Source organism: Oryctolagus cuniculus, chromosome 11 (assembly GCF_964237555.1).
Source record: "Oryctolagus cuniculus chromosome 11, mOryCun1.1, whole genome shotgun sequence".
NCBI lineage: Eukaryota > Metazoa > Chordata > Mammalia > Lagomorpha > Leporidae > Oryctolagus > Oryctolagus cuniculus.
In genome coordinates, this window is record NC_091442.1 from 28,398,166 (window position 1) to 28,411,222 (window position 13,057).

General features: G+C 42.6%; 1 protein-coding gene across 8 annotated transcripts in view; it reads left to right on the forward strand.

The window, feature by feature from the left end:
* Positions 1-13,057, forward strand: part of PTPRA (protein tyrosine phosphatase receptor type A) — a 147,784-nt gene that overhangs the window by 47,028 nt on the left and 87,699 nt on the right. For 5 of the 8 annotated variants that reach the window (XM_008256241.4, XM_051845207.2, XM_017341731.3 and 2 more), the window contains exon 2: positions 2,657-2,729. The exons of the other annotated variants lie outside the window; for them this stretch is intronic. In XM_008256241.4, the coding sequence (XP_008254463.1) occupies positions 2,694-2,729 (36 nt within the window). In that variant the 5' untranslated portion in view covers positions 2,657-2,693. The remainder of the gene's footprint in view (positions 1-2,656; positions 2,730-13,057) is intronic. 8 annotated transcript variants of the gene reach the window in all.

Consider the following 13,057-nt stretch of genomic DNA (forward strand, 5'->3'; position numbering starts at 1 on the left):
TTGGCTGGGAGCAGTCCTGAGGAAGATTGGATTCTGTAGAAACTAATGACAGGAAGCCGTCAGCTGACAGCACTCCTTGCAGCTGAACTGTAGTCCTTTCTTGAAGGGAAATTTCAGCAGTTGTTTGTGTATGTTTGCGGCCGTTTGGAAAGTGAACCAGTGGATGGAAGCTCACTTGCTCTCTCTCTCTCTGTGTCTGCCTCTCTCTGTAACTCTGCCTCTCAAATAAATAAATAATTCTTTTAAAAAAATCTTTTTAAGTGGCTACATAGTGTTAAAACAAGTGCTTATTCTTACTTTACATATCCATTCCCTAGGTATCTAAATGTCATATATTAATAAAAATTCAGCAATGAGCATCTTTTATTTTTCTTTTAGATTTACTTTTTATTTGAAAGGCAGAGTGACATAGAGCTATCTTCTATCCACTGGTTCACAACAGCCAGGGTTGGGTCAGACTGAAGTGAAGAGCCAAGAACTCTGTCCAGGTCTGCCATGTGAGTAGCAGAGATCAAGCACTTGAAGCTGGATCAGAAGCAGAGTAGCCCAGACTCAAACCAGGCTCTCCAGTATGGCAGCTTAACCCACAGAACCCATCCTGTATAAGGTTTTTTTTTACAAAGCTGTTTAGGATTAAATAGGTTGAAGCATGTAAGCATGTAAGGTTGTCTTTTAGAGTATCAATGCAAGGTGTGTCCACAACCAGTGGCATCAGGTCCTCAATAATATTGCATCTTGTTTTCGTTGTTGTTGTTGTTGTTTTTTAAGGTTTATTTATTTTAAAGGCAGAGTTACATAGAGAGAGAGGTCTTCCATCCACTGGTTCACTCCCCAAATAGCCACAGTGGCCTGAGCAAGGACGGGCCAAAGCCAGGACCATCCTCTGCTGCTTTCCCAGGCACATTAGCAGTGAGCTGGAACAGAAATGGAGCAGCTGGGACTGGAACCAGCTCCTATATGGGATGCCAGCATTGTAGCAGTAGCCTAACCTGTTATACCACAATGCTAGCCCTGATCTTGTTTTCTTAATGCTAACTAATTAGCTGAAGACCATGTCTTGTCTGTTTCCGACCTGCCATCTAGTGTTTGGTGGGCTGTGGATTGAATTAAGAAAGGAATTGGGGAAGATAATGGTGAGAATGAGGGCTCCAGAACCAGGTTGACCAGGTTCAGATTTGGGCTCTGCTGTTTACCTTAATGCTTTGTGACTTGGGGCAATTCTCTGCTTTGGCTTTTTCAGGGGCAATAACATGAGGGGTCTTCTAAAAGTTTCTGGAAAATGCATTTATAGAAAGCTGTTGCATAGATTTAAAATTTTTTTGCACCCAAACTTACCTTTTAATTCCATTTTCCATGACTTTCTTGAAATCCCCTCATAAAATCTCCTGTACAGCTGTTTTTGAGAGTTATGTGAGCTGGAGCACATAAAAACACTTTGGAATCTGGCCCACTGCATATGCTTAAATTTCAGGTATTATTAGATATTTGTTTATTTTAGTGTTTCAGGAATTAGAATGGGTGATAACTCATTTTAACTCAAACTCTTTTCTGAGAGAAAAACAAGGCTTAAAACAGTTAATAGATTTGACCTGGATCTCTTAGCTCTCAGGAATTGCAGAGATCACACATGAAGGTAGGTCTTTGAGATTTAATTTTTATTATTTATTTGAAAGGCAGAGTTATAGAAAGAGAGGAGAGAGATATCTTCATCTGCTGGTTCATTCCTGGGAGCGCTGGGAGCCAGAAACGCAATCGAAGTCTCCCACATGGGTGGCAGAGACCATTTGGGGAGTGAACCAGAGGAGGGAAGATATCTCGCTCTCTCTCCCTCTCTCTCTCCTCTCTCTCCTCTCTCTCTTCTCTCCCTCTCTCTCTCTCTCTCCCTCTCTCCCTCTCTCCTTCTCTCCTTCTCTCTCTGTAACTCTGCCTTTCAAATAACCATTCACTGGTTCACTCCCAAAATGGCTGCAATGACTTGAGCTGGGCTGGTCTGAAGCCAGGAGCCAGGAGCTTCTTCCAGGTCTCCCATATGGGTGCAGGGGCCCAAGCACTTGGGTCATCTGCTGCTGCTTTCCCAGGCCCATTAGCAGGTAGCTAGATGGGAAAGGTAGCAGTTGATACTCAAACCAGCACCTATATGGGCTGCCAGCATTGCAGGTAGAGGCTTAGCTGACCCTTGAAGGTAGATCTCTGACCAAATGCAAGGTTTTTTAGCCTTGGCACTACTAACACTTGGGATCAGGTAATTCTTTGTTATGGGGGACTGTCTCTGTAAGATGCTTCACAGCATCCCAGGCCTCTACCCATTAGATGCCAGTAGTACACAGTTCCCTTGCCCTCAGTTATAACAAGTAAAACTATCTTCAAACATTACCAAATGCCTCCTGGAGTGTGCAGTAGCTAATGGCACATAAATGATGCTGCAGTGGCATAGTCTAAAGTTTGGGGACAAGGAAGGCCTCATCTCTCACTGAATTCATTCATCATGAGCTTTTCAGTGATCTGAATTATTTAAGATGGAGCATTTTTGGGGCTCCTGGAATTCTAAGCACACTTCTATGAAACATCTTGTTAGAGTGCACTTCTCTCCTCAGAACAATAGTGTTTAAATAGGGCTGTTTTATATTTCTAAAAGCCTTTCCCCCTTTGGTTTCAGGTGACACAACTAAAATAAAATTATTTATGGAATTCCAATGAGTGGTGATGGATATGCAGTTCAAATAACTAAGGTAAGAGAAGTAAAACCAGAGCTGTGAAGAGGCTCTGTCAGCCAAGTTGGCGTCCTCACAAAATAAAACTAAAATTGAGTTCTTTCCCACTCCGTTTTATTCCCAAGTTATAAAATTAGCTTATTTTTATTAAAAACATAATTATAATCCTTTAGGATGATGGTCATGGCATTTGGAACAGTGGTTAAGGTGCCAATTGGAATGCCCGCATCCTATGTCAGAGTGTCTGAGTTTGAGTCTCGCTTACACTTCCAATCCAGCTTCCTGCTGATGTGCACCCTGGGAGGCAGCAGATGATGCCTCTAGTACATGGATCCCTGCCATCTGAATGGTGTTGCTTCAGCCTGGCCCAGCCCTGGGTGTTGTGGGCATTTGGGGAATGAACCAGCAGATATAGGATATTCTCTCTCTCTCTCTCTCTCTCTCTCTCTTTCAAATAAATGAAAGATTAATTAAAACTTTTAAAAGACCAAAGTCAATGCACTGCCATACTGGCATTGTTAAACTAAAGCTTCTGTGATGTGGCACAGATTATCTCCAACTTCTGAGAGGAAATGTAAACCTAGACTACAGCCTAGGAAAATTATTTGGCAATATCTACTAAAATTAAACATATGAGTGGATCCTGTAACCCAGGAATTCTATTTATTCCTAGTATTTATTAGTGAAAAATGAAAACAATCTACACAAAGACACATGTAAACTGTGTGGCTTTATGACAACCAAGAAAAAAATAGAATAATCAAATATCCTTAAACAGGTGCATAGTTAAATAATAAATAAACTGTAATATATTCATAGAATGGAATTCTATTCAGCAGGAAAAAGGCAAAACCAATTCTCACACCTGAATGAATCAGAAAAGTCAGCTGTGGTTCAATCAAACTAAACCATGATGATAGAAATCAGGCTGTCAGTTGTTCTGGCAAGAGATGGGAGTTTGTCACTGGAGGGAGATGTAAGAGAACCTCTACAGCACTGAAAAGGTTTTATCTTTGCATGTGGACATACACGTATTTCTTTTCTTTCTCTCTCTCTCTTTTCTTGTGGTAACATACACTTAACATAAAATTTATCATCTAGGAGCCAGCATTGTGACATAGCAGATAAAGCTGCCACGTGTGATGCCAGTATCCCATATGGGCACCAGTTCGTGTCCTAGCTGGTCTACTTCCAATCCAGCTCCATGCTAATGGCCTTGAAAAAGCAGTGGAAGATGGCCTAAGTGTTAGGTCCCCCTTGCCACACATATGGGAAACCCAGTTGAAGTTCCTGGCTTCAGCCTGACTCAGCCCTAGCTGTTGCAGCCATCTGAGGAATGAACCAGCAGATGGAAGATCTCTCTATGTCTTTCCGTCTCTCTGTAATTCTGACTTCCAAATAAATGTAAAAAATTTTCAATTTATCATCTCAACCATTTTCAGTGTATTAATTCAGTGGCATTAGCTACATTCATGCTATTGGGCAGCCATCCCCACCATCCATCCCAGAACCACCTCTGCAGCTGCAGCTCTGCCCAGTTAACAGTCACTCCCCTTTTCTCCCTCTGCCAGCCCCTGGGAATCTCTCTTTGATTTTCCGTGTCTGGGAATTTGACAACTCTTCTTTGTGTCTGAATTATTTCACTTAACATAGTGTTCTCCATAGTCATCCATGTTGTAGCATGTGTCAAAATTTCTTTTTAAGGTTGAGTGATAGTGCATTGTAAATGTATATGACATTGTTTGTTGATTACATTTTTTGACTGTTGTGACTAGTGCAGCCCTGACCATGGATTTACAAACATCTCTTCAAGTCCCTACTTTTAAACTTTTGGGTATATACTGAAAAATTAAATTGCTGGAACATGTGGTAATTTTATGTTTAATTTTTGAAGAACCACCATATGTATTGTTTGCCATTGTGGGCATACCATTTTATGTTTCCACAAACAGTGGACAAGGCCTCCAGTTTCTCCACATCCTACTTTTTGATAGCCTTCATAATTATAGGTTATATGCCTATATTACTGGTTTCTTTTTTTGTTTGTATTTTAAATGAAGTTGATTTCGTCCTTCTGCGGGTGGTGAGGGGAAATCTCTTCTGTACCACTGTCCTAGCTCTGGTAGCCTCCGGCATTCCTTAGTTTGTGCTAGATGGCATTCCCTCTGTATCTTAACATCATCTTCTTTCATATCTGTCTTTTGTGTCTGAATTTCCCTGATTTATAAGTATAGCAGTTGATTGGATTAGGGCCCACCTTAATGGGCTCGTTTTGATCACCTGCAGAGACCCTTTTTCTACATAAGGTGACATTCACAGGTACTGAGGGGGGTTAAGACCATAACATCATTGTTGATTCAACCCAGTAACATGTTGGTCACCTTTTAATTTTCAGCTATTTTTGTTTTATTTGAGAGAGAACTCCCATCCGTTGGTTTGTTCTCCAAATGCCTGTGATTGCTGGGACAGGAGTCAGGAACTGGGAAAATAATCCAGGTCTCCCACGTGTGTGACAGGAACCCCGTTGCTTGAGCCATCACTGCTGCCTCCCAGGGACTGCATTGGTGAGAAGCTGGAATCAGGAGCCTGGGTACTACAAAGCTGGCATCTTAACCAGCAGGCTGAAGGCCTCACTTCAGCAGGGTTTTGTGACTGTCCCATTTTGTCAGATGAGGAATGTTAATACCCTAACCTTCTGTCAGGCTTCTGACATTTCCCCACTGTGTGTGTGTGGGAGGGGGAGGCTTTATTTCCTCTTTTTAATATTTTTCTTTTTTAAAATTAAACTAATTGATTCAATCTTTTATTTACTTGGAAGATAGAGAGGCAGAGATGGATACAGAGGGATCTCGCATGCTCTGGTTTCACTCCCTAAATGCCTGTAATGGCTTGGGTTGGGCCAGGCCAGAAAATGAACTTTATGCGGGTCTACTGTGTGGGCAGCAGGGAACGTACTTGAGCTATCACTTGCTGCTTCCTAAATGTGCATTAACAAGAAACTGGAAACAGGAGTGAGTGGGGTTGAAACCCAGGCAATCTGATAAATGGTGTCTTAATGGCTATGCCATGTGCCTGCCCCACTTTTCCGTTGAACCTGTTAAAATTGTTGAGCTCTGCACTCTGTCCTGAACACAGCCAAGCCTTTCATAGTGTTAGCAACTTTCATGATTTAGCAAATAGTACATGTTTACATGATTTTAGCTGAGTACATCTTGTTCATTATCAGGCCAAGTGGTGTTTTCTGGGTTTATATTTCATGTTTTATGGGTTCAGTGTTGTATTGTGGGCTATCTAAAGAAGAAAATGCTGGCCGGCGCTGCAGCTCTCTTGGCTAATCCTACGCCAGCAGCACCGGCACCCCGGGTTCTAGTCCCACCCGGTTGGGGCTCCGGATTCTGTCCCAGTTGCTCCTCTTCCAGTCCAGCTCTCTGCTGTGGCCTGGGAGTGCAGTGGAGGATGGCCCAGGTCCTTGGGCCCTGCACCCGCATGGGAGACCAGAAGGAAGCACCTGGCTCCTGGCTTCGGATCAGTGCAGCACGCTGGCCGCAACGCGCCAGCCATAGTGGCTACTTGGGGGGTGAAGCAATGGAGAAGGAAGACCTCTCTCTCTCTCTCTCTCTCTCTCTCTAACTCTGCCTGTCAAAAAAAAAAAAAAAAAAAAGAAGAAAAGAAAAAAATTAATTTTCTTTTTTAAAATATAAATTGCTTCTGATTGTATCTTATATTTTATATTGTATAATTCCGCCCTCCCCCCCTCCAAGTTTCTGATTATCTTTTTTTCTTGTCTATTTGTCCATAATCTCACTTCTCCCTATGCTCTCTTGAATCAAATCCAGTCCAAGCTATACTTGGATCCCAAGTGTAATCTGTTTATATACTCTAGTCTAGGACCAGTTTGGACTAAGTGTTTTCAGGTTGTCTACACAATTGTATTCTTGGAATTTTCTTTCTGTTTGAGCTGAAGTTTATAACTTCCTGAAAGAAAAGGTACATGTCAGATAACTGTGACTGTTTCTGGTGTCTCTTCTTTCCTGTTGTTGGAGTGATGGTTTGGTTGGGTAAAGAATCCTAGGTTGTAGATTATTTTTCCTCAGAATTTTGAAGCCTGTGCTCCATTTCTTCTGGCATCCATTGTTGCTTACAAGAAATAGAAAGGTTCATTTTGTTTCCTATAGGAAATTCGTGTGTCTCCTCTCCCAGCCACCGCCCCACCCTTACACTTCTCTTTTGTATTCTGGAATTCCGTAGTGCTATAATAGACTAGCACCTTAATCCGGAGACTCATAATTTTCATATTTAGTGAATTAGTTGATGCTATTTTTTGTAAAACAGTGACTTCCCCTCCATTTTTTGCTTGTTTCTATTAGAAACTCTAATGTTGAGCCTGTTACACACTTTGCCTGTTTTCTGTAAGATTGTCATGACCTTATCTCTTAATTTTCCATTGAGTTTTTTGCAGTTACTTTTATTCTTACTAAATATTTACTTATTGGACCCGGCACCATGACTCACCTGGCTAGTCCTCTGCCTGCGGTGCCGGCATCCCATATGGGCACCGGGTTCTAGTCCTGGTTGTTCCTCTTCCAGTCCAGCTCTCTGCCGTGGCCCAGGAGGGCAGTGGAGGATGGCCCAAGTGCTTGGTCCTGTACCCTCATGGGAGACCAGGAGGAAGCACCTGGCTCCTGACTTCGAATCGGCACAGCGCCAGCTGCAGCGGCCATTTGGGGAGTGAACCAACGGAAGGAACACCTTTCTCTCTGTCTCTCTCTCTGTTTGTAACTCTACCTGTCAAATATATAAATAAAATATTTACTTATTTATTTATTTTAAAAGCAAATAGATCTTCTATCCACTGGCTGGGCTAGGCCAAGCCAAGAGTCAGGAACTCCTCCCAGATCTCTCTGTGGGTGACAGGAGCTCCAGTACTTGAGTCATCATCTGTTGCTTCCCAGACACATTAGCAGGGAGCTGGATCAGAAGCAGAGTAGCCAGGACTTGAACCAGTACTCCTATGTGGACCATGACGAGCTCAGCAAAATACATGTAAAAGAGATGATTGACACATGTACATTACATATATTTGAGAGTATTTAAAAAAGGTCGTGGAAAAATGGGATTAAAAGATAAGTTTATTTTGGTACAAAATAATTTTCAAAGCCATATGTAGTTTTCTCATAATACACATTTTCCATGAACATTTTAAAGACCCTTTATATATTGAACAGGATTGATGAACACAGACATCCTGGCCATGTCCACGACTTGTGTGTAAAGTATTCAGACTTTAGATTTTTTGAGATGCCTTTTATTGTGTTGATTTCAACTATTCCACCTTTGTTAAGAATTTCTTCTATGATAGACTTAGATTGTGTGAGAAGCTTTTTCTGCCTCAGTTGATAAGGTCACATAGAATCTAGACTTTTCTTCTTTTTTAAATTTTCTTTTAATTTATTATTTATTTCCATTTTATTTGAGGGCTCAGAGAGACAGATAAAGATCTTCCATCTGCTAATTTACTCTTCAAATGTGCACAACAGCCAGGGTTGAATCAGGCTGAAACCAGGAGCTTGGAACTCAATCCAGGTTTCTCACATGGGTGACAGGGAACCAAGTACTTGGGCTATCACATGCTGCCTCGCGGGGTATCCATTAGTAGGAAGCTGAAATTGGAACTGGAACCAGGACTTGAACCCAGGCACTCAAATATGGGCTGCAGGTCATCTAAGCAGTATTTTAACCATGGCACCAAAAACCATCCCAAGTTTTTTCTTTGAACTTTTGGCTCACACTGATTTTTCAGATTTATTTATTGGGGCTGGCGCCATGGCGCAGTAGGTTAATCCTCCACCTGCAGCACTGGCATCCCATATGGGTGCCAATTCGAGTCCCAGCTGCTCCTCTTCCAATCCAGCTCTCTGCTATGGCCTGGGAAAGCAATAGAAGATGGCCCAAGTCCTTGGGTCCCTGTACCCGTGTGGGAGACTGGAAAGAAACTCCTGGCTCCTGGCTTCAGATTGCTGCAGCTCCGGCCGTTGCAGCCATCTGGGGAGTGAACCAATGGATGGAAGACCTTTCTCTCTGTCTCTCCCTCTCACTGTCTATAATTCTACCTCTCAGATAAATCAATCAATCAATCAATCAATCAATCTGGAAGTCAGAGTTACACAAAGAAAGGGGAGGCAGAGAGAGAGGTCTTCATCTGCGGGTTCACTCCCCAGATGGCTGCAACAGCTGGAGCTGCACCGATCTGAAGCCAGGAGCCAGGAGCTTCCTCCAGGTCTTCCCACGTGGGTTCAGGGGCCCAAGGACTTGGGCCATCTTCTACTGCTTTCCCAGGCCACAGCAGAGAGCTGGATGGGAAGTGGAGCAGCTGGGACCTGAACTAGCGCCCATGTGGGCTGCTGGGACTGCAGGCGGCAGCTTTACCCATTACGCCACAGCACTGGCCCCTCATACTGATTTTTTTTTTTTAATTTCTTGGGATAAAGCCCACTTGGTCACAGCATATTATTCTTTTTACATATTCCTACAGTTTGGTAATCTGCTGAGGATTTTTGTGTCTGTGATTATGAGGGAAATTGGTCTTTCTGTTTTCTCTTTGTTCACTTTCTGGTTTTATTATCAGGATATTGCTGGCTTTAAAAGCCAAGTTAGGAAGTATTGTGTTTTTTGGAAGAGACTGTGTAGAACTGGCATTATTTTTTCTTATGATGTTTGATAGAATTTGCTAGTGAGGCAGTCTGGGCCTGATGATTTATTTTTCAGGAATTCAACATTTCTTTAAAATTATGAGAGTTTTGGTAGTTGTAATTTTCAAAAATTAGTCCAATTGGCTGGATAAATTGTTGGATTTTTGTATGTAAACTTAGTCATAGTATTCCCTTTTCTTACTAATGTCTGTGGAATCTATAATGAAATGTCTTCTTTTTAAAGTTGTAAACGTTTATTTTATAAGCCAGGATATGATCTATCTTGGTCGGTGCTCCATGGATTCTTGAAAAGATTATACATTCTGCTTTTGTTGTATGAAATGTCTAAATGTCAGTTTCTTGTAGATTGATGGTGTTGTCCAGGTTTTTGTAGTGTTGCTGATTTTCTGTGCAGTGGTTCTGTCAATTCCAAAAGCCAGCTGTTGAACTCTCAACTATAATTATTGATTAGCCAGTTTCTCCTTTCAGTTGTATTGGGTTTTGTTTCATACATTTTGACGCTCTGTTCTTTCATGCATACATATGCAGAATGTCTAGGTCTTGATGATTTGACCCTTTTATCATTATGTATTATTCCTCTTTGTCCTTGATAATTTTCCTTGCTCTAAAGAATATCTTATCTGTTATTAATATATCCTCTTCAGCACAGCTTTTTGTGTGTATGTGTGTTTCATTTTTTTTTATTTGACAGGTACAGTGTGAGAGAGAGAGACAGATAGAGAGAAAGGCCTTCCCTCCGTTGGTTCACCCCCCAAAAGGCTGCCACGGCCGGTGCTGCACCGATCCGAAGCCAGGAGCCAGGTGCCCCTTCCTGGTCTCCCATGTGGGTGCAGGGGCCCAACCACCTGGGCCATCCTCCACTGCCCTCCCAGCCACAACAGAGAGCAGGACTGGAGGAGGAGCAAACGGGACTAGAACCCGGAGCCCATATGGGATACCACTGCCACAAGCGGAGGATCAACCAAGAGAGCCACAGCGCTGGCCCCATAGCACAGCTTTTTTTAAATTAGTGTTTGTATCTTTATTTATTTTTTTGAAAATTAATAGGCTTTAAAAAGCAGTTTCAGATTTATGGAAAAATGTACTGGAAACTACAGGGTTCCCATGTACCTCAAACTCCTTCTTCCTCAGTCCCCATTTCCCGTCTGATTAACAACTTGCTTTAGTGTGATGTTTGTTACAGTTGGTACATTATTATTACCTAAAGGCCACAGTTTACATTAGGGTTCATTCTTTGAGTTGTCCATTCTGAGTTCAGACAAATGTGTATGACATGCATCCATCACTAAAGTATTGTGTAAATAGAGAACTGTTTTACTGTTGTAAAAATCCCCCGTGCTCTACCTGTTGTTCCTCCCTCCCTTCCTCCCCATGAAGGATTTAAAATACAGATTTCTCCGGCTCTCCTCACCTGGTTCTGAGTTGGGCTTGCATTGGAGATGGGAGACAACTCCAACCACATCCTCCACTGCAGAGGAGAGGAAGGGGGCTGCCTCGTTCTCACAGAGCTGGTTCAGAGACAGACTTTGTGTATAATTTCTGCGCCACAGTGCCTGGTGAGGAGAGTGGGGGACAACCCTTTGTCTGGAGTAGAGCGGGCATGATCAAAGTACTTCTGCCCTGCTGAGCTGCCCCTTTGCTAGCCCTTGGCTGGTCTGGGGCATGTTCAACCCATGGGCCTTATGAGGCCCACAGAGTTGCTTGGTAGGACTTGAAATGCAGTGTTTGCAGCAGGTTCACTTTTCAGTTGGTAGTTTTTAAGTCCTGCAAATGATGTTACAAGTATCCAAATGGCCCTTGGCAGGAAAAAGGGCCCTCCCCTGGGAGAAAACAGGCTTTTCATAGTCCTTTCTTGCCTGTGCTCAGATGTTTTGGAGCTGTGGGTCACTCCTCAGCTTAGACTAGGACATATTAGAGCAGTCATACCAAACTAAACAGAAAATTGCTGGGTCGGTCTTTGTGTCCCAATCCTTCTTTCTTAGCTTTTCTTTGATTTTTCACAGTCTTGTGAGTTGCTTTATGAATTTTGTCCAAAGTTTTTGGTTTGTAATTATTGGGAGGAATAAAGTAAAGTATGTTTACTGCATCTTATTCTGAACTATAAATCCCCATTGCAGTTTTAACTTTTTTATTTTTGAGAGACATAAAGAGACAGATCCCATCTGCTGGCTCACTCCCCAAATGCCTGCAAGTGCTGGGGCTGGGCCAGGCTGAGGCTGGGAGCCAGAAACTCAATCCAAGTATCCCACGTGGGTGGCAGAGACCCAATTACTTGAGCCATCACCTGCTGCCTTGCAGGCTACACATTAGCAGGAAGCTGAAATCAGGAGCAGAGTCGGTGCTTGAATCCAGGTGTTCCTGATAAGTCAAAGCCCCTCCCCACACACACCACCACCACCATTGCAGGTTTTTTGTTTTTATTGGAACACAACCATACTCATTTGTTTACTCATTTTCTGTGGCTTATTTCGATGAAAATCAGCAGAGTTGAGTAGTTGCTGCAGAGACTGTATTCTAGCCCCTGTGCTAGAAGATTAGCAAATCGTAATGATGATAGCCAGCATACTTTTCTTATCCTGCTTTGGTGACAGTGATTTCAGTGTCTGGCTTTTCAATATGTTGTTTGCTGTTATTTCAAAACAGATTTTCCTCAGCTGAAAGATTCTTTTGTTTCTGGTTTCTAAGGATTCCTTTAGGTCTTTCTCTCATAGACCTGGTTCTTTTCCTCTGTCAGCTGACTCATTGAATGGCACCTACTAAGCAAACCAGAGGCCCAGGAAGATAGCATTTGATTTCTCTCCCCTTCCCCCCGCCAAGAGCAAATCCACTGTCAAGTCCTATGCAGTTTACCTCCTGATTATCTTCTTACCTATATCTCCACCAGAAACCTAGTCTTCTAACCAGCTGCCTTATCCACTGATCTATCCTGTGTACTCAGCCAGGCTGTTCATTCCAAAATGCAGACCAGGTAAGTCACTCTCATGCTTCTGTTCTTTGAAGACTTCTTAACAGAAAACCCCCCTGCCTTGTGTGGTCTGTCCTGTGTACGTCTCCAGACGCCTCTGGTCCCATCTTCCCCTTGCTCTTTGTGTTTCCAACACAGTGGTTTGTTTCAGAAGCTCCCTTGTCCCTGGGCCACTGGCTCCGGACGGCTTGCTGTTTCCTTTGCCTCCCTAATTCCTGTTCATCCTCCACATCTCAGCTCAGAAGTCAGTGTGCCAGGGAGACCACCACTCGGTTTCCTGACCAGGTCACAATTTTTCTTATTCTTGCTGTTGGAGTTCTGTATCTCTCTTTTCTGTTACTTGTCACATTTTCTGGGAGGTGATTGTTTCATGTCAGGTTTTTGCTGCTAGACTATAACCTTCATGAAGGCAGGGATTCAGTTGGATTTTGTTCATTATTTTCCTTCTAGTACCACGTACAGAGCCTATCACATAGTAAATGCTGAATAAATTTATTTTCCTAGTTAAAATAACATTTTCTATAAAAAAAGTTTTTTCTAGCATTGGTTATGGTTAATAATGTAGCTTTTTAGGTTTTGAATTTCTTTTAAGGTTTATTTTTTATTTGAAAGGCAGAGGTTGGGACTTGTGCTGTGGCACAGTGGGTTAACGCCCTGGCCTGAAGCACCAG